General features: G+C 42.3%; 1 protein-coding gene across 1 annotated transcript in view; it reads left to right on the forward strand.

Moving 5' to 3' along the window:
* Nucleotides 1-23,533, forward strand: part of LOC139472512 (leupaxin-like) — a 66,860-nt gene that overhangs the window by 23,774 nt on the left and 19,553 nt on the right. The window contains exon 2 of the mRNA XM_071254988.1: nucleotides 13,865-14,070. Coding sequence (XP_071111089.1) covers nucleotides 13,865-14,070 — 206 coding nt within the window. The remainder of the gene's footprint in view (nucleotides 1-13,864; nucleotides 14,071-23,533) is intronic.

Raw genomic sequence — 23,533 nt, forward strand, 5'->3', positions numbered from 1 at the left:
TATAAGCAGCCACACACATGCTTGCATGTAAGCAGGTAAGTGCAGTAATTTAAAACCCCATTTCATCTCTCTATATAGGGTATTTTGTAAAATGTTGAAATTTCCATCTTGATATAGTTTCTATCAGCATATTAAAGTCACTTTGGGCGCTTGACGAAGTCAGATTTGATTCAGATTCAGTTTTTGGCATGTAAGGTGATAGTTCATATGTGTGTTTTCGTGTGCAGGTGCATGTGCGCACACATGTTGTTTGGTCCTGTAGTATTTAAATCAAGGGACTCTCAAATATTTGGTTTTTAATTTGAGGGTTATGACAAAGTCACTGTGACTTTCGTACATAATTTCAAACACTGTATACATGGTATAGGGTATGGATTATGATGTGTTGAAACTGATCTCAGCACAGAGGGTCAGGGAGTAAACGGTGAACTTAAAGGTTCTTGCTACAGACATGCGTTCTCAGCAAAAAGATTTCATGTATAGTAAGCACCCCTAAATAAAGTAAGGAACTTGTTTCTCCCATGTCAGGGAAATAGAGTGAGTGAGTGAGTGAGTGAGTGAGTGAGTTAGTTGGATTTAACACAGCTTTTAACATTATTCCAGTTATATCACGGCATGTAAGCTTAATGTGGGAGGAAAGCCCGAAGTGATGCAGGTCACAGACGTTTACCACTTCGGTGAAACACATGAGTACGAGTATGGTGCTGACAAGCCTAGAAACATAATCGGGTCGAACCGGGATTCAAACCCACAATCATAGGTTTCCGGCATGCCCAAGGGACACAACTCTGCACAGCGAATTGCAGTGCCATAGATAACTGGGCTACCCGTGCCCAAGGGGAATAAAGAAATGGGATTTTTGCAGGATATGCATAAGCATTAGACATGGAGGGGTCATCTTGGGTAGTTGTGTTTTTGTCTCCTAGTGCTCCTTGTAATGTGGAACAAGGTTGCCATGTCACGTCTGTCAGTGTGTGAGGCCTCCACCTCCACCTGTGTGCTGGAAGTTGATACAGTGTTACAAGCTGTGTGGGTAATATGGCTGTAATCACCTGGAAACAGTGGAATAATCATCTCATATTCATGCAACTATCATCCTGCATATATATGTGCAGAGATAGAATGTCATATGTATGTCAACTCGACACGGGCAGTGTCTCTGGAGTCAGACGTGTTTTGAATAATTTGAAAACCCAACAAGACACTCAGTCAGGTGACCCAAAGGTGTTGCATGCCCTTCTTCAAAGTTACCTGCCCACGTTCAGGCACTATAAATATGGAAAAATCCCCAAAACTATGACAGATGTCTTGATTCAGTTGAAATAATGCAAATATCTTGAGAATCCTCAAGGAGTTATTGTCTTAAAATTATCTGCAAGACAGTCGGGCAGATGGGGGAAAATTTCATGCAGCCTGACTGAAAAGTCACCAGACAGGGCAGGCCAGACGTTGTGTTTGTTTGCTGTTTAACTCATTCAGTCTATAAATAATCAAATCTGCACCAGACAATCCAGGGATGACATCACGAGCATCTATCTTTGCAACCTGGTTACGGTGACACGCATCAACTAGGGAGCATGACCACCCAATCCTCTGAGTCACCTCTTAAGACAAGGTTTGCTGAAGACCAATTCTAACCCGGATCTTCACGGGGGTGTAATATGTATCACTTTGATGTGTGTGTTGGTGGAGATGGAGACGAGGAAGTTGAGCGGTTCATCAGGATGTTTGGATGCTGATATGATTAGGCCAGGTCTGGAGAGATATGATGTCTTGTGTCAGTAGTAGGGGTGACTATTGGTCTGGAAATCACTATTGCGATAACTATTGATATTGAAAGAAACTATTGCGATAACTATTGATATTGCGAGCAACTATTGCGATAAATATCGATAGTTTTCAGTGTATCATTTTAGATGGATTTTAGAGTTGAATTAAACGTTGGAACTGAAGTTTCCTTTGAATGTGATAACCATAACAACAAATACAAAGTAAAGTGTGAGATATGACTGATTTGTTTTTTCTTTACCCTAATAATTTAAGAAAAAGAAACTTCCACATTACCATGTGTAAATTACTACCACTCATGATCAAAAGAAAAACAAATTTGAACAACATTGCATGTAGTTTATTGATATGGTAAATACAATCGAAACTAACTGAAATCGATACTTTTTATCGGAAACTGATTTAACAATCGATGTGTTGACTTTAAGTGCTTAATTACCAATAGCAAAGTATCGATATTTTGATTTATCGTGACACCCCTAGTCTGTATCTCACAGTAGACATGGAGAATCCCAGCTTGTTGCCACCTGATACATCCACTCCCTTATCATCATGCTATCAGGTATAATCAGTGCACCTCATTTGTACCAGCCAGAGATTTGGGGGGACTAGTGGGAGTAGTGCAAGAGACAAGACTAGGTCTAAGTGCACGGTTTAGTGTAGCTGTACCAGCCACAACACGAGGGGTATGGGAGTTGATTGGGGGGCTCCGAGGTGTGCCTTGTGGCAGTAGTGTTTGTTTGTTGTTGTTTAATTTGTTCGTTTGTTTGTTGTTTAACACCACACTTAGCAATATTCCAGCTATATGATGGCGGTCTGTAAATAATGGAGTCTGGACCAGAATATCCAGTGATTGATATCATGAGCATCGATCTATGCAACTAAGATATGATGACGTGCATGAACCAAGTCAGCAAACCCGACCACCTGATCCGGTTAGTCGCCTCTTACGACGAGTTGTTGTGTAAGGCCACAATCAGCAACAGTCCAGCTATGTGACAGCAACCTGTGGCCAAGTCTTGCCTAGATGAACCAGTCATTAATATTATGAGCAACATCACGTCACTGTTTGATAACACGCAATCAACAAATTCACTTGACCACCGACCCATTTATTCACCTCTTATAACAACCATATTAGTTGCTGGATGCTCATACACTTGCCCAAAAGAAAATGCTCCTTATTAAGGTTAGTTTCAGCAGATAGAAATATTTTAAATTGAATTTTGGAAGTTTCAGTATCATATACATGACGTAAATGTGATCATTATTCGGGATAGTCTATTTGCCTCCTTGTTTTTCGTATCAAAGAACACAGGTTTCCAGTACACGATTAATGCTGTTCTTATCATTTTCAAAGAGTACTTGCAGTCCCATTAGTACACAGTTGACTTGACATTATTGTAATTTTGATCCAAATCGTGTTCTCTTCTGGCCCGGAGCTGTCAGGATACAGAGCGGTGTATTTTCATCTCCTCACACCTGGAGCATCCTTCCCAGCATGCCCTTCCTGGGTCATCCAGACTCGTGCCCTGTAAACAGGTTGTCTAGGACCTCTGAACTTTCATGCCTTCATCCTGAAATACCTCACACCAATGTGGGTGGAAAGTGTAACTAATATGTTGTGTTGGTGTATTTGAAGTGTCTACTGTAATTGACACACATGATCATTTTGTGAAATGGTTCTTGTTCAGATTAATGATCAGTAACACAGGAGTATTGAGCTTTACCATGTGGTATTGGTTTGATATTTGGGATGGATATTTTAGGTAATGCTAGCTAAGATTTTGGTTGGTCGGCAGGCAGAGAAATAACAGGCTATCCTGGAAGAGTTTCCACACAGGTGAGGACCACATTTCCTCATTCCTTCTCGGTAGGGGTCCCTCCCACACCCTTCCCAACATTCAGGATTGTATTTTCGATTAGGAGTTGTGCCACAGTGGTCTATGGTGCTGCACAGGTAGGTGATTTGACCCACACCCCTCCCAACATTCAGGATTGTATCTAGACTAGGCGTTGTGCCACAGTGGTCTATGGTGCTGCACAGGTAGGTGACTTGACCCACACCCCTCCCAACATTCAGGATTGTATCTAGACTAGGCGTTGTGCCACAGTGGTCTATGGTGCTGCACAGGTAGGTGACATGAACCACACCTCTTCTAACATTCAGGATTGTATCTAGACTAGGCGTTGTGCCACAGTGGTCTATGGTGCTGCACAGGTAGGTGACATGAACCACACCTCTTCTAACATTCAGGATTGTATCTAGACTAGGCGTTGTGCCACAGTGGTCTATGGTGCTGCACAGGTAGGTGACTTGACCCACACCCCTCCCAACATTCAGGATTGTATCTAGACTAGGCGTTGTGCCACAGTGGTCTATGGTGCTGCACAGGTAGGTGACATGAACCACACCTCTTCTAACATTCAGGATTGTATCTAGACTAGGCGTTGTGCCACAGTGGTCTATGGTGCTGCACAGGTAGGTGACTTGACCCACACCCCTCCCAACATTCAGGATTGTATCTAGACTAGGCGTTGTGCCACAGTGGTCTATGGTGCTGCACAGGTAGGTGACATGAACCACACCTCTTCTAACATTCAGGATTGTACTCTAGACTAGGAGTTGTATCATCGTGCTGCACAGGTAGGTGACTTGACCCACACCCTTCCCAACATTCAGGATTGTACTCTAGACTAGGCGTTGTGCCACAGTGGTCTATGGTGCTGCACAGGTAGGTGACTTGACCCACACCCCTCCAAACATTCAGGATTGTATTCTAGACTAGGCGTTGTGCCACAGTGGTCTATGGTGCTGCACAGGTAGGTGACATGAACCACACCTCTTCTAACATTCAGGATTGTATCTAGACTAGGCGTTGTGCCACAGTGGTCTATGGTGCTGCACAGGTAGGTGACATGAACCACACCTCTTCTAACATTCAGGATTGTATCTAGACTAGGCGTTGTGCCACAGTGGTCTATGGTGCTGCACAGGTAGGTGACTTGACCCACACCCCTCCCAACATTCAGGATTGTATCTAGACTAGGCGTTGTGCCACAGTGGTCTATGGTGCTGCACAGGTAGGTGACATGAACCACACCTCTTCTAACATTCAGGATTGTACTCTAGACTAGGAGTTGTATCATCGTGCTGCACAGGTAGGTGACTTGACCCACACCCTTCCCAACATTCAGGATTGTACTCTAGACTAGGCGTTGTGCCACAGTGGTCTATGGTGCTGCACAGGTAGGTGACTTGACCCACACCCCTCCAAACATTCAGGATTGTATTCTAGACTAGGCGTTGTGCCACAGTGGTCTATGGTGCTGCACAGGTAGGTGACATGAACCACACCTCTTCTAACATTCAGGATTGTATCTAGACTAGGCGTTGTGCCACAGTGGTCTATGGTGCTGCACAGGTAGGTGACATGAACCACACCCCTCCCAACATTCAGGATTGTATTCTAGACTAGGAGTTGTGCCACAGTGGTCTATGGTGCTGCACAGGTAGGTGACTTGATCCACACCCCTCCCAACATTCAGGATTGTATTCTCGACTAGGAGTTGTGCCACAGTGGTCTATGGTGCTGCACAGGTAAGTGACATGAACCACACCCCTTCTAATATTCAGGATTGTATCTATACTAGGAGTTGTATCATCGTGCTGCACAGGTACTGAGGTAGGTGACATGGCCCTATCTTCCGAGTAAAGATGAAACCATATACATCCCACACCCCAAAACCCAGACCCAGAACCCCACACTCCTTCCAGAAATTCAAGATTGTCTTTCAGATCTGTTCAGTTGTTAGGATTTGAAAATTGTCAGGGGATCCAAGCCCTCCCGTCACCCTCTCCCTCTTGAAGTATGCGTCCTCCTCCATCACTGGGTCAGTAGGAAGACAAACACACTAATGTTGACCACCGCCATCCATGATGTCCGCCTAGTTGACTAAGATTGAGTAGAACTGATGCTTATTTACCCCCTCAGCTTCTGGTGCTTGCTCCAGCATCAGCAATAATCCAGCAGAAAATACCAACCCTTAAGGTTTAACTTACCCCTCTGGCATTGGCAGACATGTGTTTAACGACACTGCAGGGTTTGAAATTAACACTAACCCATTAGCCCGGGGCTAGCACAAATTCCTGCAGGCTAGTACTGATTGACCATTTTCTCCATTGTTCTAACATTACAAGGGCAATTTATCTTTAGCTGGGCTTGTAAAACTTTAGAGTTTAGTTCTAACCCTGCACTGGTCCACAATTCATTTCTAGTTAATTGTGTAAATCAGTTAGAATTGTGAGAATGTTCTTGCCATTACAAGATAAGGTATGTCAGTATTCATTATTTACATGATCATAATGGGTACAATGTGTGAAGCCTATTCTTGGTGTTATTGCAGTGAAATGGCTGGAACAGTGCTTAAAGTGGTGTCAAACATGACTCACTCACTCATTATTCAATTATTATCATACGAGCAATAAGGTTAACGTCTCCAATGCTTCATTACGGAATATATAACATGGTAAATAGCTCTTCTCATGTTTCTAAAAAGGTTTCACCGTTGATGTGTGCATGCCATGTGTGCTTCATTCAATAGGCATGTGTGCTCCATGCATGTGCTGTTGCCGGAGAGCATGTAAGCTGCAAGCACCTGTGCCAATGGCAGTTGGCCTGTGATCATACACAGCATGTCAGATTCTACCAGATTACACTAAGTGTATGGACTGGTGAAAGACACAGTTGTTTTCTGTCATTAAACGGCAGATGAATGGAGCATGTTTTGGAACATCATAGCAGCTTTGTCAGTTTGCTATGTAATTCGGGATTATGTTTGCAGGATGAAGCAAGTGCATAACATTTCTGTGTTCCTGATGGTCTGCACTGTGTTCAACATTGTGGGAGCACGGGTGGCCCAGTCGTCCAAGGAGCTGCAATTCGCATTTGCTGTGCAGAATTGCATCCTTTGGGCACACCAGAAACCTTTGATTGTGGGTTCGAATCCCGGTTCGTCCTGATTATGTTTCTAGGTTTGTCGGCACCATACCCATGCTCGTGGGTTTCACCGAAGTGGTAAACATCTAAGAGATCCAGTCTCCAGGCTTTACTCTCACTTTAAGCTGACACGCCGTGATATAACTGAAATACTGTTAAAAGAGGCGTAAACCTAACTCACTCACTCTGTACTGTGTTCAACATAGTGGCGGCATGGGTTGCCCAGTTGTCTAAGATGCTGCAATTTGGAATGCAGACATGCTTCCCTTTGTCAAGCTGTGATCCTTGGTTTGAATCCCAGATTCGCCTTGATGTTTCCTGGATCATCAGTGCCATATCTGTACCCGTGGGTTTCACCAGAGTGGTAATCATCTGAGACCTTCATCACTTCAAGCTTTCTGACACATTGTACTGACTCACATTGATATAACTGAAATACTGTTGAAAGTGGCATTAAACCCAACTCACTCACTGACATCATTTTGACTAAACAATATATAGAGATTATTATACAAGCATGTGCAACATACTGATTTTACGAAACGAGTGTCAGAATTCTTGTATTTCACGAGTGAGCATACAATCTTACACGAGTTTCACAAAATCAGTATGACAGACAATTTCTTGTTCATTAATCATTTTTAGCTCCCGTTTAGATTAATGCTCTACTCACCACCCCTGTCCTAGAAAAACACAATTTGTTGAATGGCGTCAAAAATCTTCAGCTATGACATCATTTCTAGTGTGACGTCATTCTGACCTTACGTCATAATAAGATTTGAATAATGTCAACAATGTCGTCTAGATGACGGAAACAATACACTGGCGTGCAAGAAGTGATATTTGCACTAGTGTAATTTATGGGTAATAGGTAATAATATTGACACTGACATGTTTTTCACCTCAATTTTGAATGATCGTGATAAATATTTACAGGCCATTGTCCAAAGAGATAAGTAAAGGTGCTTCAGGGGGCTTAGTATTAACATTTGTTTCCCATTCGGGTATGACATGACCAGTGATGGTGGACACAGGTGGGGGCAGGATAGGCTCAACTTTTCGTGAACATTTGTCAGCACTGTTTGATAGTGATTCATAAACACATGCTCATCATGCTCATGACATGATGATGTAGTCGTCTCGTACAATGGATTTCTCATGATTTTGGAAGAGTTCTTTGTCCCTTTATTTAGCTGGTTAAGCTGATGTGAATGGAGGACATGGACCATGTGGTAAGAGGCAAAGGGTATTAGAGAGTGGCGACACCTCCCATGTAGCTGTTGCCTGCCTCTCTTGTTTACACAGATATTGTGGAGAGTTTACAGGATTTCCTGGGTGGGATGCTGCAGAGCTGATTGTCAACAAGTATTACTATTGAATTCTTTACCCTTCTAGGAACTATGACCTTCTCGAATGTCAAGCAATTTTTCGAAAACTACAATTTCGACATATTCTCTGAAACCACCAAGTTAAACGAACATGGTTGAATCTGGACATAGTGTTTTTAAAAAGTGCTGACGAATTGTGTTCTGATTATGAACATGACCACTATCACAGCCATTGTTTTAAAGCAGGGATGATTTGTTACATTTTGAAATGTTCGTTTTGAGTTTGTACAGTGTTAGCCATTATGACATATTAAGCAGAATGATTATAAGTTTACATTCATGTGAAGATGTTTTTAACTTTTTTAATCTGTATTTCCAACCTATGCGAAAAAGATCTTGTTTTTTCATTTGTCTTAAAACTTGGGCATGTTGGGTAAGCCTCAAGGCATTATACATTAAGATGGTGCTATTCACCTGACAACTTATGGCAAACCCTACTTGTAATGGTGTTATTTACCTGACAACTTAAGCATGTTGAGGTGGTTCCCACTTGTAATAGTGTTATTTACCTGACAACTCGTGGTGTCAACTGTCTGTGAAGGCTGACGTTGACCCAGATAAAGTTGACCAAGGATAAGTCTTGCAGAACACAGGTTGGCTGACCAGCAAGGCAAGGATGATGTTTTGAGCCACTGAGTATTTGCTCACAAGTTATCATTCTCATTTAGTACTGATAGTTTTTGTCTTACATTTCACTGATAACAGGGCAAGAACAAGAACAGGCTTTAATGTTGAGTTTTACATTTTTGCATTGAATGAAATACTCAAATATTCCCACATTTATGAAAATATGGATTTTTTGCCCAAATCCCAATTTTTAATGAAATTTTGTTGTTTTCCTAATTTGTGTGCCAAGGTGACTAAGTTTGGAATCTTAGCTAACTCTCACCCAGTTGCTCATGCTGAAGAAATGAATGAACATGATGAATATGGTTTTACGCTGCTTTTAGCAGTAATTCAGCAAATCACGGTGGGGGACCTGAGAAATAGGCTTCGCACAGTGTGCCCATGTGGGGAATCAAACCTGGGTCTTAAGTGTGATGAGCAAACTCTTTAACCACAAGGCCACTGCCCCTCACCCTGAAGGAAGAATGTGACAAAGAGAACCATCCTTGTGTTATGAAATATACTACAGCAGCACTCCTCCACTACCTTATGCTTTTAGCCTGTGTGAGGGAGTGGGATATACAGTGTTGAACATGACCAAAGGGACCTTTAATGTAGATACCATCTAAATTTTCAACTTGTAACATTAGGATTATCATAGATTAAAGCTCTGAAAATGTAATTTTGAAAGAAACAAGCAACTACATCCTAAATTGAAAAGGAGCCCGAGTGAGATGGGAGCCTGAACCTGGAGAAAATCTAGACTTGATTGATTGAGAGCTGTAGCATTGCAGTAAGGGCTGTGCGGAAGGGGAAATAATCTGGTTCAGGGACTGTGAAATAGACAAGGGTTATGACAGAGACTTCATTACTTACAATCTTAATTTTTACACTGACTAACTTTAGATTAACATTTATGATATGAATTGTTCTGTTTTTGAAAAATTTAATTGTGTAAGAACCTTTTTCCTAAGGCTGATAGACTTCAGTATTTTTATGATTCAGACGTTACATTATTATGAGAAGTAGAATAATAATATGCTGACATTACGCCATCACTGGGCAGGACTGCTTGTACATCAATTGTCTATATATATTTACAGACATGCTCATAGTAAATAATATTGCTCATGTTGTGTCTAACAATAATCACACACACACTCTTTCCCTCACTCCAGTGAAAATAAAATAGGGTTGCACATCTCTTTAACGGTATGTTTTAAGGGAACAATTGCATTAAACAAGCATGTATTTGGCAGCTGTCTGTTTTAAACAGTTTTCATGCCAGAACACTTGGTACTATCGTCCATCAGACTAGTTAGCAGTGCTGAGCAAGACCCCTAGCGACTGTCAGCAGACATGAGCTAGGTGATGGTGAGGCTAGGGTTAACTGCCTGCAGCGCTTGATAGTAAACTGAGCCCAGTTTATAGATGTTTTTACTGGTTCAGCGTCAGACAGACACGTTCAGATGTGCAAGTTTGCTGGATGAGTCAACTGAGGTATTGAATATCAAAGAAATGTTGTAAGACTAGTAGCATTGTAATTACCAAAGCTTCTTCTTGTCAATGCGGTTTGAAGGTTTGCAAACCATGAGAATAGCTACATTTGGCAATCAGCCTATGGGGTTGCATATGATGTTATATTTTATTGCAACAATATCTACTTTAGCCGCTTGACCGAAGCCTGTTTCTACTAAAATGCTGTTCAGTCTCGTGAGTGAGTCAGTGAGTTAGGTTTAATTCTACTTTTCAACAGTAGTCCAGTTATATCACGGTGTGTCAGCTTAAAGTGGGAGGACCAATGGTGTCTGCCTCTTTGGTTGTAACTAAATAGGCAGATAGCCTTGACTTGCTTAGCACATGTAGCAAGAACGTATTTGATAACAAGTCTACCAAAGGACAAGGTATGCATGGTATGATAAGGCTGTTTTTGATCTGCATACCTTAAGATCTGAATACCTTAAGAAGTCCCTTTGAAACTTATCTGATATGTACCTATGAACATGATGAAGGATAATTTGACTTTGTTCATGTCAGCATTTGCATGTTGTTGAATTATGACAAACCTTGATGTGTCGAAATGCTAATGTTTGAGTTTTCGAAGAGTTTTTTATATATATTTCAACATAATGAAGTCCTTGACCAATGCTGATTTTCATAGGATATGTTAATAAAGACAGGACAAACACAGGGGAACTATTCATCTTGGGTCACAGACTTGCTCATTCTTAGAATATCTCTTGAAGGTCTTAAATTGCCCATTTTAGTCATATTTGCATTCAACTAGTTAATTGTGACTGATTAGTTTATATCAGTATTTCAAAGGACTGCCCAACATTTTATAATTTGACATTTCCAGTGGCCCAAGAAGTACCCTTACCCTACGTCCTCCTTTACAAAGACCTAACCAACTTCCATCTGTCATTGTGATCCGTGAAGATCTGGGGTAGAATAGGTTTTCACCAACCCATGCTTGCCGTAACAGGCGACTATGCTTGTCGTAAGAGGCAACTAACAAGATCGGGTGGACAGGCTCGCTGACTTGGTTGATGCATGCCATTGTATCCCAATTGCATGGATCGATGATCATGATGTCAATCACTGGATTGTCTGGTCCAGACTTGATTATTTACAGACAGCTGTTATATAGCTGGAATATTGCTGAGTGCGTTGTTAAACAACAACAACAACAACAACAACAAAAATCCTCTGTCATTGTACAAGAAGAACAGTTCACCTGAACATTATTGACTTCCTATACATAATCATCATGGAGAGATGTTTTGTTAAATCACTTCCCTTGGCTCTTGAGTTGAGGAACAAGAAGTGTGTTAACACCTGGAGCTCTGTTACCTGGAGGCTCGTTACATCACACTGACCCATGTTACTGCAACAGATTGCTGATGGCTACAGATAATTTCCTCTAGCAGGAAATCACAGGGTGCCATCTTGGTTCTGTTCCTTTCTCTTTACTCTCCAACATTCCTTCATTCCACTAAGGAGCTATTCCATCTGGGAGACTAAAGCAGCCACGTTTCTTTAAACACGTCCAGAAACAGCCCATCCCAGGTGTCTGGCTGGGAGGAGAGAATGGAGTTGTCTCTTTGGTGAGTGAGTCCAGTCTGTCTGTCTGATGGGAGGTAGTGTTGTTTAATGCTGCTGTCAGCAATATTCCAGCTCCATTACGCGGCTTGTAAATAATTAGTGTGGAGCCTGGACAGGGTAAGGTGGAGTTTGACAGCACGAGAAGTGAGCTATGATGTGAGAGACTGATGACACAGCCAAGTCACAAGCATGTCCAACTGATACACATTTTAGTCAACACTTACTCCTATGACAAGATGTAGGGAGTTAACCAAGCAAGCTAACCAGTAACCACCTACCCCAAAGGGGTTGGATGAACATGATGAAGTGGTGATATTGGAGCTCTTGATGAAAGGAGGCTAGTAGAGCTGCTGTTGATGAAGGGGGGTAGTACTAGTAGAGCTCCTGTTGATGAAGGGGGGTAGTACTAGTAGAGCTGCTGTTGATGAAGGGGGGTAGTACTAGTAGAGCTGCTGTTGATGAAGGGGGGTAGTACTAGTAGAGCTGCTGTTGATGAAGGGGGGTAGTACTAGTAGAGCTCCTGTTGATGAAGGGAGGCTAGTACTAGTAGAGCTCCCGTTGATGAAGGGAGGCTAGTACTAGCAGAGCTCCTGTTGATGAAGGGGGCTAGTACTAGTAGAGCTCCTGTTGATGAAGGGAGGCTAGTTCTACTAGAGCTCCTGTTGATGAAGGGGGGCTAGTACTAGTAGAGCTCCTGTTGATGAAGGGGGGCTAGTACTAGCAGAGCTCCTGTTGATGAAGGGGGCTAGTACTAGTAGAGCTCCTGTTGATGAAGGGGGGCTAGTACTAGTAGAGCTCCTGTTGATGAAGGGGGTAGTACTAGTAGAGCTGCTGTTGATGAAGGGGGGTAGTACTAGTAGAGCTCCTGTTGATGAAGGGAGGCTAGTACTAGTAGAGCTGCTGTTGATGAAGGGGGGTAGTACTAGTAGAGCTGCTGTTGATGAAGGGGGGTAGTACTAGTAGAGCTCCTGTTGATGAAGGGGGCTAGTACTAGTAGAGCTCCTGTTGATGAAGGGGGGTAGTACTAGTAGAGCTCCTGTTGATGAAGGGAGGCTAGTTCTACTAGAGCTCCTGTTGATGAAGGGGGGCTAGTACTAGTAGAGCTCCTGTTGATGAAGGGAGGCTAGTACTAGTAGAGCTCCTGTTGATAAGGGGCGGTCGGGTAGCCTAGTGGTTAAAGCGTTCGCTCGTCACACCGAAGACCCGGGTTCGATTCCCGACATGGGTACAATGTGTGAAGCCCATTTCTGGTGTCCCCCGCCGTGATATTGCTGGAATATTGCTAAAAGTGGTGTAAAACCGTACTCACTCACTCCTGTTGATGAAGGAAGGCTAGTACTACTAGAGCTCCTGTTGATAAAGGGGGGTAGTACTAGTAGAGCTCCTGTTGATGAAGGGGGGTAGTACTAGTAAAGCTCTTGTTTGATGAAGGGGGGTAGTACTAGTAGAGCTCTTGTTGATGAAGGGAGGAAAGTAGAGCTCTTGTTTGTTGAAGAGAGGCCTGTAGAGCTGTTGATGAAGGGAGACTAGTAGAGCTTGTGTTGAACATGGGAGGCTAGTAGAGGTATTGTTGATAATTTGAGGCCAGTAGAGCTTCTGTTGATGAAGGGAGGCTAATAGAGCTCTGGATGTCATCGCCAGTGAAGTAGAATCTTGATAATATATTTTGAAGGTTTCTTTAATGTTGGGTTTCAGTTCATTCATATGTTCTTTCCTGGGTGTGACATATACAGACTTCCTGATGATGACTATCACATTGAATTATTTTCTCTTTAACAAAGTCACACTTGTTGAGTGAGAAATACTGTTGTCATCATTTAGGATGTCATTTTACAGTTATTTCTTTCTATTTTACAATGATTTAGCTTTTTATAATCCATTGAACAATTCCCACACATATACTTCACATTTATGTTCCAATATTTCATCCATATGAGTCAACAATCCTTAACAATACTGCTGTGTTGTTTGTTGTAGATGCCCTTTTGGCTGACCTGCAGTCCACAACACAGAACATATCCACATATCAGCATCAGATCAATCCCCCAGCGCAGGTGATCACCAACGCCAATAGGGACAGCTCTGCCTCAAGCCGTGACTCCAGAAGCTCCACCCCACCACTGCCACCCCCACCACCAGTCGAGGTCTTGGATAGTCTGCCCCCTCCGCGAGGTCATGATCAGGTGAGGACGAGATTGTATGTTGTGAAAGTCAAACTTGCCGTCGCCTCTTTGGATTCTGGAGTTCAAGTTACCCATGAAATTACTTGTTGATATCAGGCATGAGAGTTTGCCTCGGATTCCCAGAATTCTGGGATTTTCCTCTCAGTCTCAGACAAACCAGATTTCTGTTTTCATGTCTGTGATATAATGAAGGGAGGCTAGCAGAGCAATTTGATCAAGGAAGGCTAGTAGAGCTGTTGATGGAGGGAGGCTAGTAGAGCTGCTGTTGATGGAGGGAGGCTAGTAGAGCTCCTCTTGATTGAGGCTAGTAGAGCTCCTGTTGATGGAGGGAGGCTAGTAGAGCTCCTGTTGATAAAGGGATACTAGTAGAGCTCTTGATGATGAAGGGAGGCTAGTAGAGCTCCTGTTGGTGGACGGAGGCTAGTAGAGCTCATGTTGATGCAGGGAAGCTAGTTGAGCTCTTGTTGATGCAGGGAAGCTAGTAGAGCTCTTGTTGATGCAGGGAAGCTAGTAGAGCTCTTGTTGATGCAGGGAGGCTAGTAGAGCTCCTCTTGAATGAGGCTACTAGAGGTCCTGTTGGTGGACGGAGGCTAGTAGAGTTGTTGATGGAGGGAGGCTAGTAGAGCTTCTGTTGATGCAGGGAAGCTAGTAGAGCTCTTGTTGATGCAGGGAAGCTAGTAGAGCTCTTGTTGATGCAGGGAGGCTAGTAGAGCTCTTGTTGATGCAGGGAGGCTAGTAGAGCTCTTGTTGATGCAGGGAGGCTAGTAGAGCTCTTGTTGATGGAGGGAGGCTAGTAGAGCTCTTGTTGATGAGGCTGACCTGTTTTAGTCTTTTTGTGAATGAATAGCAACCATTACCTCTTCTACAAGATTCCCTGTTACCTATGAATTTCTTGTTATAATCAATAAGATGGAAAAAATGGATATATTGACAAATAGATTGTACATAGGGATGGGCAAATATTAGTTTGGACTATATATAGGTATGCCTAGTGCCATTCCTTAAGAGATGACTGTATGGATTATGTGGTCAGATTATATCAATCACTGGTTTGTCTGGTCCAGACATGATTATTTACAGGCTGGTGTGATATAGTTGGAATTTTGCTGAGTGAAGCGTTGAACAACAAAGAAATAAATACTAATGTTGACTGTGGACAGCGTGTGCTGAGACTCCCTACAGCTGCCCCACTGAGTTGGGTAAGTCTAGAGCAGTGCTCAGCAAGGGGAAAGGGGAATGCTCTTTCTTGTAAACACAAAACATTGCAGGTGGGTGCTAAGCACTGAAATAGCTCCCAAACTTATCCATAAATCACGGGACCAGGAATAGCACACTGAAAACTGCCAGCGCAAGTGAATCCTAGATTTATTCTTTCTATCCCTGCGATTCTGTTTACCCTTAAGTATGTGTTTCCCTGTGGTATTTTAATAATGTAATGCATCTAGCATCGGTGCTTCCCACAGAGCAGTATGGACGGGTGCCATGCAGAGTTATTCTGGGCACAGGATCTGATAATACCTCACGCTCTGTCTGTGGATGTATAGGGGAGTTTTATATATGAATGTAACCCAGGAAGTGAATATCGGAGTAACAGTCTGTGTGATGTTTGCGATAAACAAACCCCCTGATAGTCTGTACCCAGACTGTTTAGATTGTCCACATTTAGCATCAATGAGGAACTGGAGAGTGAAACAATTACTGTTTTTTGTATGAAACACATTTTTATTGGCTATCCAATTCAAATAATTTATCCAAAAAAGCTCATCTTAGAGATAATATTATCAGAAAACAGAATCAATATTCCCCATCTGGATCCACCCAAGAAAAAGGTTTTGCTTAACCGAAGAATATCATCAGAAACACATTTTTATTGCCTATCCAATTCAAATAAATTATCTAAAAAGGCTCATCTTAGAGAAAATATTATCAGAAAACAGAACTTAATATTCCCCATCTGGATCCACCCAAGAGAAAGGTTTTGCTCAACCGAAGAATATTATCAGAGTATTGAGCTGTGACTATCATTGTTTCTCAATGTCAGGTTCATGGGCGGCACGGGTAGAGTTTGTCTAAGGCCCTGCAGTTCACTGTGCGGATTTATGTTTCTAGGTTTGTCAGCACCATACCCATGCTCGTGGGTTTCACGAAAGTGGTAAACCTCTGAGACCTGCATCACTTCCTCTCACTGATATAACTGTAATACTATTCACTAAGGATGAAACGATACACCGATATTCTGATGCATCGCGACACTTGACCAACGATACGATAAACGATACACGAGGGTCTATTTATCGATACGCCACGGTACTGAATGCACATTTTACTACAATGTTCCCTGGCTAATGCTCCCTTATAACTTTGTTATAGAGCGCGGTAACGCATGGCTTCCAAAGCTTACATATATTTTAATAAGCTCAAGTTTTTTCACTGACAGGATGTTTTTCCCGATCACAAAAAACATTATCAGAGCGAGCAGGGAACACGGGAAATACCAGTCAATAAATCCGAACTCAAGTACACAATTCAATCCTATTAATATACGTATCGTATCGTGACAAGAATATCGAGATGTGTATCGTATCGTGACCTTCCTGTATCGTTGCAGCCCTACTATTCACTCACTCAGTTAGGTGTGTGGTATATTGTATCTTAAACATGTCTCATACTATCCCAGTGGGGTATATGGTAGACCCAGGGGTAACTTAACAACAAATTCATATGAACCAAGCTGGGCTTGCTCCTTTCAAAATGTACTGGGCCTTCTCCAAACTAACTAGTCCAAAGCTAAATGGTGGAGGCCACGACTGACTTATCCAGGGTCTCCGAAACATTAAGAGCTCCTCACCCCTGAAACATCATTTCCTGCACTCTGAGATTAAATCTAGCTTCCATTTGCTGCATTTCGTGATGATTTTATGAGCAAGTAAAGATGTTCTTGTAAAGGACGTTACAAAATGGCCTGCGGTTGTGTCATTCTACTGAGATGATCTTGGAGCCAACCATTCACACAACCTCATCCCCCCCTAATTATTTCTTAGTGAAATTACATGATTCACGGGCAGTGTCAAGTTAAAAAAATTAAACATACCAGAGCTCCAGATAAGCTGCTTATCTGCATAAAATACACATAAAAAATGCAGAAATATGCAGTAAAATTAAATCCAAGCGAATCAAATACGCAACAAACATTACAGATTCGCTACAAAAATAAAAATTGTGTGTATCATCAAAATATTGTGAAGTAACCCTGCGAATTTGATTAGCGAATCAGCATCTTATTTTGAAATCATAAACAGGCATTCCGTCAACCTTGCCAAACTCCACGATGACAGTTACATCATGATCATTTGCCATCACACTTTCTTGTGGAAGTATCGTGGTATTTGTGAGTCCTGTAAAGCTCTCGAACCCACATGACACCAGTTTGCGGGGACTAGATGAATAGTGTTTTTAAATATTTAACTTAAATACCCACATGTATAAAAACTATTGGGTAACAGAAATTTGAATACCCCGATAGAATTACTGATACCCAATGATTTTAAAATGCATGGGTAAAATACCCACAACACCAAAAGCTTATCTAGAGCTCTGACATACACAGAGAAGGGGTGAATTTTGACTAGCCAGATGGGCCATCTACTTTTAGCAACCTTTTGTAATTTTAACTGGCCATGGGCCAACGGGCCAGCAGTTAAGTCGACCCCAATAGACATTCTGTAGCAGAGACTCAAAAAGGTGGAGACAGTGTTACCTGGCACTTTCTAGTCACACTGTGACTGACACATTATGAGACTAGTCTAGTAAGTCTTCTTCTGACTAGGTCCCTTGGGCACGCCAGAAACCAATGATTGTGGGTTTGAATCCCGGTTCGCCCTGATTATGTTTCTAGGTTTGTCAGCACCATACCCGTACTCGTGGGTTTTCCGAAGTGGTAAATGCCTGTGTCCTGCATCACTTCGGGCTTTCCTCCCACATTAAGCTGACACGCCACGATATAACTGGAATATTGTTAAAAGCGGCGTTAAACCCAACTCACTCACTCACTCTTCTGACTAAGATCTACTGGAAACAAAGCTAAAATACATGTTTTGGGCTAGTAGATTCACTAGTGTGTTTGCACAGACTGCAAACAAGGGCATGATTTGTGGAGGACCATTCTTTAATGTCAAGTAGTTCATTTCCCACTGTGCAAACTACCAACTCAAATTTCATTTTGTTGTGTTCAAAATTAAGTGGCATCCTGAAGTAGCCTTGGAACCCCTGAACTTCAGCATGTTTATCATGTTATGACAAGGCCCCCCTGATTTGGCATATCCAGAGACAGTGAGACACATTAATAATTAAAATGTCTCACCCTAGACAGTGAGATTTGGACCGAGATCATGGAACACAGTCTCCTTTTAAGTAGAGAACAGAGATGTAACCATGACAGGGCTCGAAAAGTTCACTCGTCCAGGCAACTACAAATATTGTAATTGTATCAAGTCATATCTATATGTTTTCTTTAAAATATGCCAGATAATTTTTAACCTAATACGAACTGTGCAAAATGCATGGTTGAGCGAGTTTGAATGGGCACAGATAAACGTAGATGGCGGAAAATCTGAATTATTTTGTACTGTCATGAATAATAACTGAGAACATAAAATGTTATTAGATTTAACCGTGTAAGTGAAAATACTGCAGGACGATTTCGAAGTATTATCTACTTGCCCTGCAGGACAAGTTGGGTTTAAAAACAATTACAAGCCCTGCATGATATGGACAGGATCCCAGTTTTCAGGTGTCATGATCATAATGATTAGTTTGAATAAATAGATGTTTAATAGATTCTGTATTTTCATGACTATTTACTGACTGACTACTGTTGTACGTAGTGTGTAGTTTTGTGTGTATAGTGCTGTGCACAAGGACGAGGCTTCCTGTATGACTGTTAATCTTTTATGTAAGCCAGTATCACCTTCCCATGCCAGAGTGCTGCAGACAGCTGTAATGACATCTTCAGATGGTGATGCTGCCGATTGCAGCATGAAACATCTTCCAGTAACCAGCCTAGCTAGTGAATAATCCATGGTTCACACTCACTGTTGTCTAGGCATGTATTGATATGTCCATTGACAACAGAGGACTGTTCTTTGTTTTGTCTGGGAGACTTGAAGATGTGGATTAATAAATGTTATCATTTGATACTTGTCATTTTTTCAGAACAAATTAATTTTGACCATGAACAGATTTTTTAAATTTCTTTCTCAGGCATACAGCATGTTTAAGGTTAGGTATTCAACCTGTTTCCTATAAGCCATGAATGTGACATAGTCAGATATGGAGTGGTGGGATAGCCTCGTTAAAGCGTTTGCTCATCACGCCGAAGGTCCATGTTTGAATCGCCACATGGTTACAAGGTGTGAAGCCCATTTCTGTGATTCTGCTTGAGTATTGTTACTAACAGCATACAACCTTACTCACCTTGGCACACAGCTATACCTCTGAGTGTGGCTTTAAGCAACAAACAAATGATGAACACAATACCATGGAACTATTTTTGGTTTTGATTTTAAAAACTTCCGTTTTGAAAGAAACTGACAAATGTTTGTCGTGACATCTGCAGGAAGCTGGATTCTTGCCCTTGTAGAAACAGTATTTCATTAAACATTACTGAGTGTAATTGTTTCCGGTAATCGTTCTCAGCGTGGGATAATTACTAGTGTTACATCATAGGAAGATGGGATGAGTGAAAATTCATGAGGCCCACCGTTCAGCTTCAATAGTGAGGAGATTACCAGGAAATTATTTTGGAGACATGTATCAGTAAAAACCTTGTGTGCTAATGATCATTGTAGCAAACTGTGGATGTGGTCTTGACTATGAGCCATGCCTACTTGAAAATCACTCAGCAGTGATGCTTAAAACTAAGCATCTATTCCTGCGAGCACAATCGTTTTTATGATCTAATGTACACTTCTGTAGTGACGGGGTCAATATATTAAAGCCATTCAGGGAACAATGAGTCCTACTTTTACATCAGTAACATAGGAGTCATGTTAGAGCCATGCGGGGAACAGGACAGTCATGTTAGATCGAGCCATGCAGGGTACAGGAGGGTCATGTTAGAGCCACGTGGGGTACAGGAGAGTCATGTTTGATCCATGCAGGGAACAGGAGAGTCATGTTAGAGCCATGTGGGGAACAGGAGAGTCATGTTAGAGCCGTGCAGGGTACAGGAGGGTCATGTTAGAGCCATGCAGGGAACAGGAGAGTCATGTTAGAGCCATGCGGGGAACAGGAGAGTCATGTTAGAGCCATGCAGGGTACAGGAGGGTCATGTTAGAGCCATGCGGAAAACAGGAGAGTCATGTTAGAGCCATGCAGGGTACAGGAGGGTCATGTTAGAGCCATGCGGGAAACAGGAGAGTCATGTTAGAGCCGTGCAGGGTACAGGAGAGTCATGTTAGAGCCATGCAGGGTACAGGAGGGTCATGTTAGAGCCATGCAGGGTACAGGACAGTCATGTTAGAGCCATGCGAGAAACAGGAGAGTCATGTTAGAGCCGTGCAGGGTACAGGAGGGTCATGTTAGAGCCATGCGGGAAACAGGAGAGTCATGTTAGAGCCATGCAGGGTACAGGAGAGTCATGTTAGAGCCATGCGGGGTACAGGAGGGTCATGTTAGAGCCATGCAGGGAACAGGAGAGTCATGTTAGAGCCATGCAGGGTACAGGAGAGTCATGTTAGAGCCATGCAGGGTACAGGAGGGTCATGTTAGAGCCATGCAGGGTACAGGAGGGTCATGTTAGAGCCATGCGGGAAACAGGAGAGTCATGTTAGAGCCATGCAGGGTACAGGAGGGTCATGTTAGAGCCATGCGAGAAACAGGAGAGTCATGTTAGAGCCATGCGGGGTACAGGAGGGTCATGTTAGAGCCATGCGGGAAACAGGAGAGTCATGTTAGAGCCATGCAGGGTACAGGAGGGTCATGTTAGAGCCACGCGGGGTACAGGAGAGTAATGTGGATCCAACTGTTAGCAACAGGTTAGGGCAACACCAGTAACATAGGAGTCATGTTGGAGCCATGAAGGTCACTGTGAGCTGATCTGCAGCCTTGGGACTTGCTGTGTTTGTGATCACCAGTGAATACACTCTGTGCTATGCTGCACTTGCTGAACGTATCATGATGGGGACATTCATGTTAAATTGAAAACACATTTGTACCATGTTGTACTATATCACCATCTTTGTTGTAAGTTTGATTTATGTTTTTAGGAAAATAAAATCCAAACATCCTAAAAGGAGTCAATTAGGTAACACTAAACATATTAAATATATTTTTTATAACAAAATATCAACAATTTTCAGCTGTTCCAATCCAATACATTCTCGGAAAACCATAACTCTTTCTGTACCTAAACCACGAAAAATGTTTTTGTGATGTTCTTTGTGTTTTACAGGAGCCAAGATCTCAATTAGGAAACTACTATTGCTTATTTTATGTCTTTTAATTATTGAAAAAGTCTAACTTAAGTCTTCATAATCTTATACAGTGTATAAGGGTCCATGTATTCAGCATGTTCAGGCCTGGGCTCCATTCCCCTCATGGGTCCTTTTATGCTGTTGCCCACTGTCAGGCTGGTTGAATATTGAGAGAAGCAGCCTAAAACCACTCTGAGTCACTCACATTTATGTAGTTTGATCAGAGCTCCAGATACGTTTTTGGTGTTCTGGGTATTTTACCCATGCATTTTAAAATCTTTGGGTATCAGTAATTCTATCTGGGTATTCAAATTTCTGTAACCCACTAGTTTTACACATCTGGGTATTTAAGTTAAATATTTAAAAACACTATTCATCTAGTGCCCGGCAAACTGGTGTCATGTGGGTTAGAGAGCTTTATAGGACTCACAAATACCATGGTACTTCCACAAGAAAGTGTGATGGCAAATGATCATGATGTAACTGTCATCGTGGAGTTTGGCAAGGTTGACGGAATGCCTGTTTATGATTTCAAAATAAGTTGCTGATTCACCATGTTCACTAATCGAATACGCAGGGTTACTTCACAATATTTTGATGATACGCACAAGTTATACTTTTGTAGCGTATCTGTACTGTTCGTTGCATATTTGATACACTTGGATTTTATTTTGCTGCATATTTCTGCATTTCTGATGCGTATTTTATGCAGATATGCAGCTTATCTGGAGCTCTGTTGATGTTAACATGTGCCCCTGACAGCTAACAAACAACTCTATCACACATGTAGATTAACGCCTCTAGCATTACAGTAAGGGCTTGGGGAAACGGACAAAAATGTGATTCTGGGACTAATGGAGGTAGACTATCAAACATACTGTGTTCTAATTAATTAAAGGGGTTCTTTGGTCCTTAAGGTTGTATGCATGCATACCACAGTCCTGGTGCAGGATTAGATAGATGCTACATTCACAAAATGGAAATCTTTCTGCTTTACTCAATTGCCCTATCACCTTTTGTAGTGCTGTATGAAATGGATGATGGAGTGATGGAGTGGAGTGTTGACACAGGGTAACACATGCTGAGGAGACCCGTGAAGATCCGGGGTTCGAATACGTCTTCAGCAACCCATGCTTGCCGTAAAAGGCGACTATGCTTGTCGTAGGAGGCGACTAACGGGATAGGGTGGTCAGGCGCGCTGACTTGGTTGATGCATGATGTCAATTGTGTGGATCGATGCTTATGATACCAATCACTGGATTGTCTGGTCCAGACTCGATCATTTACAGACCGCTGTCATATATCCAAGTCAGCGAGCCTAACCACCCGATCCCATTAGTCACCTTTTACAACAAGCATAGTCACCTTTTACGGCAAGCATGGGTTGCTGAAGACCTATGCTACGGAATCTTCACGGGTCTGTATGGGATAGGATGGGATGGGAATAGTACATTGATGCATCATGATACAAACCACCGTGTCATCGTCCTGTGGGGATTTGAGGTTGGAAGTGGTCCCCAGCAACTGTTGCTTATAAGAGGTGACTGGTCAGATCATGATGGGGGGACAGACAAAGTGGGTTAATTGTGTCATTGTACCTCGGGGCGTATAAAAGTTGGTCAAAATATCAATCACTGGTTTGTCTGGTCCATACTTGATATTTTACAGGGTTCAGTCATATAACTGGAGTATTGGGGAGTGAAGCCCTGAGGGTATGCAAAGTTGGTCAGAATATCAATCACTGGTTTGTCTGGTCCATACTTGATTTTTTTACAGGGTTCTGCCATATAACTGGAGTATTGAGGAGTGAAACATAAAAAAACAAACAAACATCAGCCACCAGTTTGAAATGAGCTGTAAATCTAGTCGAGTCTTAAATCCCCTGCTAACAGGAACCCGTGAAGATCTCGGGGTAGAATAGGTCTACAGCAACCCATGCTTACCGTAAAAGGCAACTATGCTTGTCGTAAAAGGCGACTAACAGGATCAGG

The sequence above is a fragment of the Haliotis cracherodii genome, unplaced genomic scaffold (assembly GCF_022045235.1).
Source record: "Haliotis cracherodii isolate W230 unplaced genomic scaffold, xgHalCrac1.p SCAF_24, whole genome shotgun sequence".
Taxonomy (NCBI): domain Eukaryota; kingdom Metazoa; phylum Mollusca; class Gastropoda; order Lepetellida; family Haliotidae; genus Haliotis; species Haliotis cracherodii.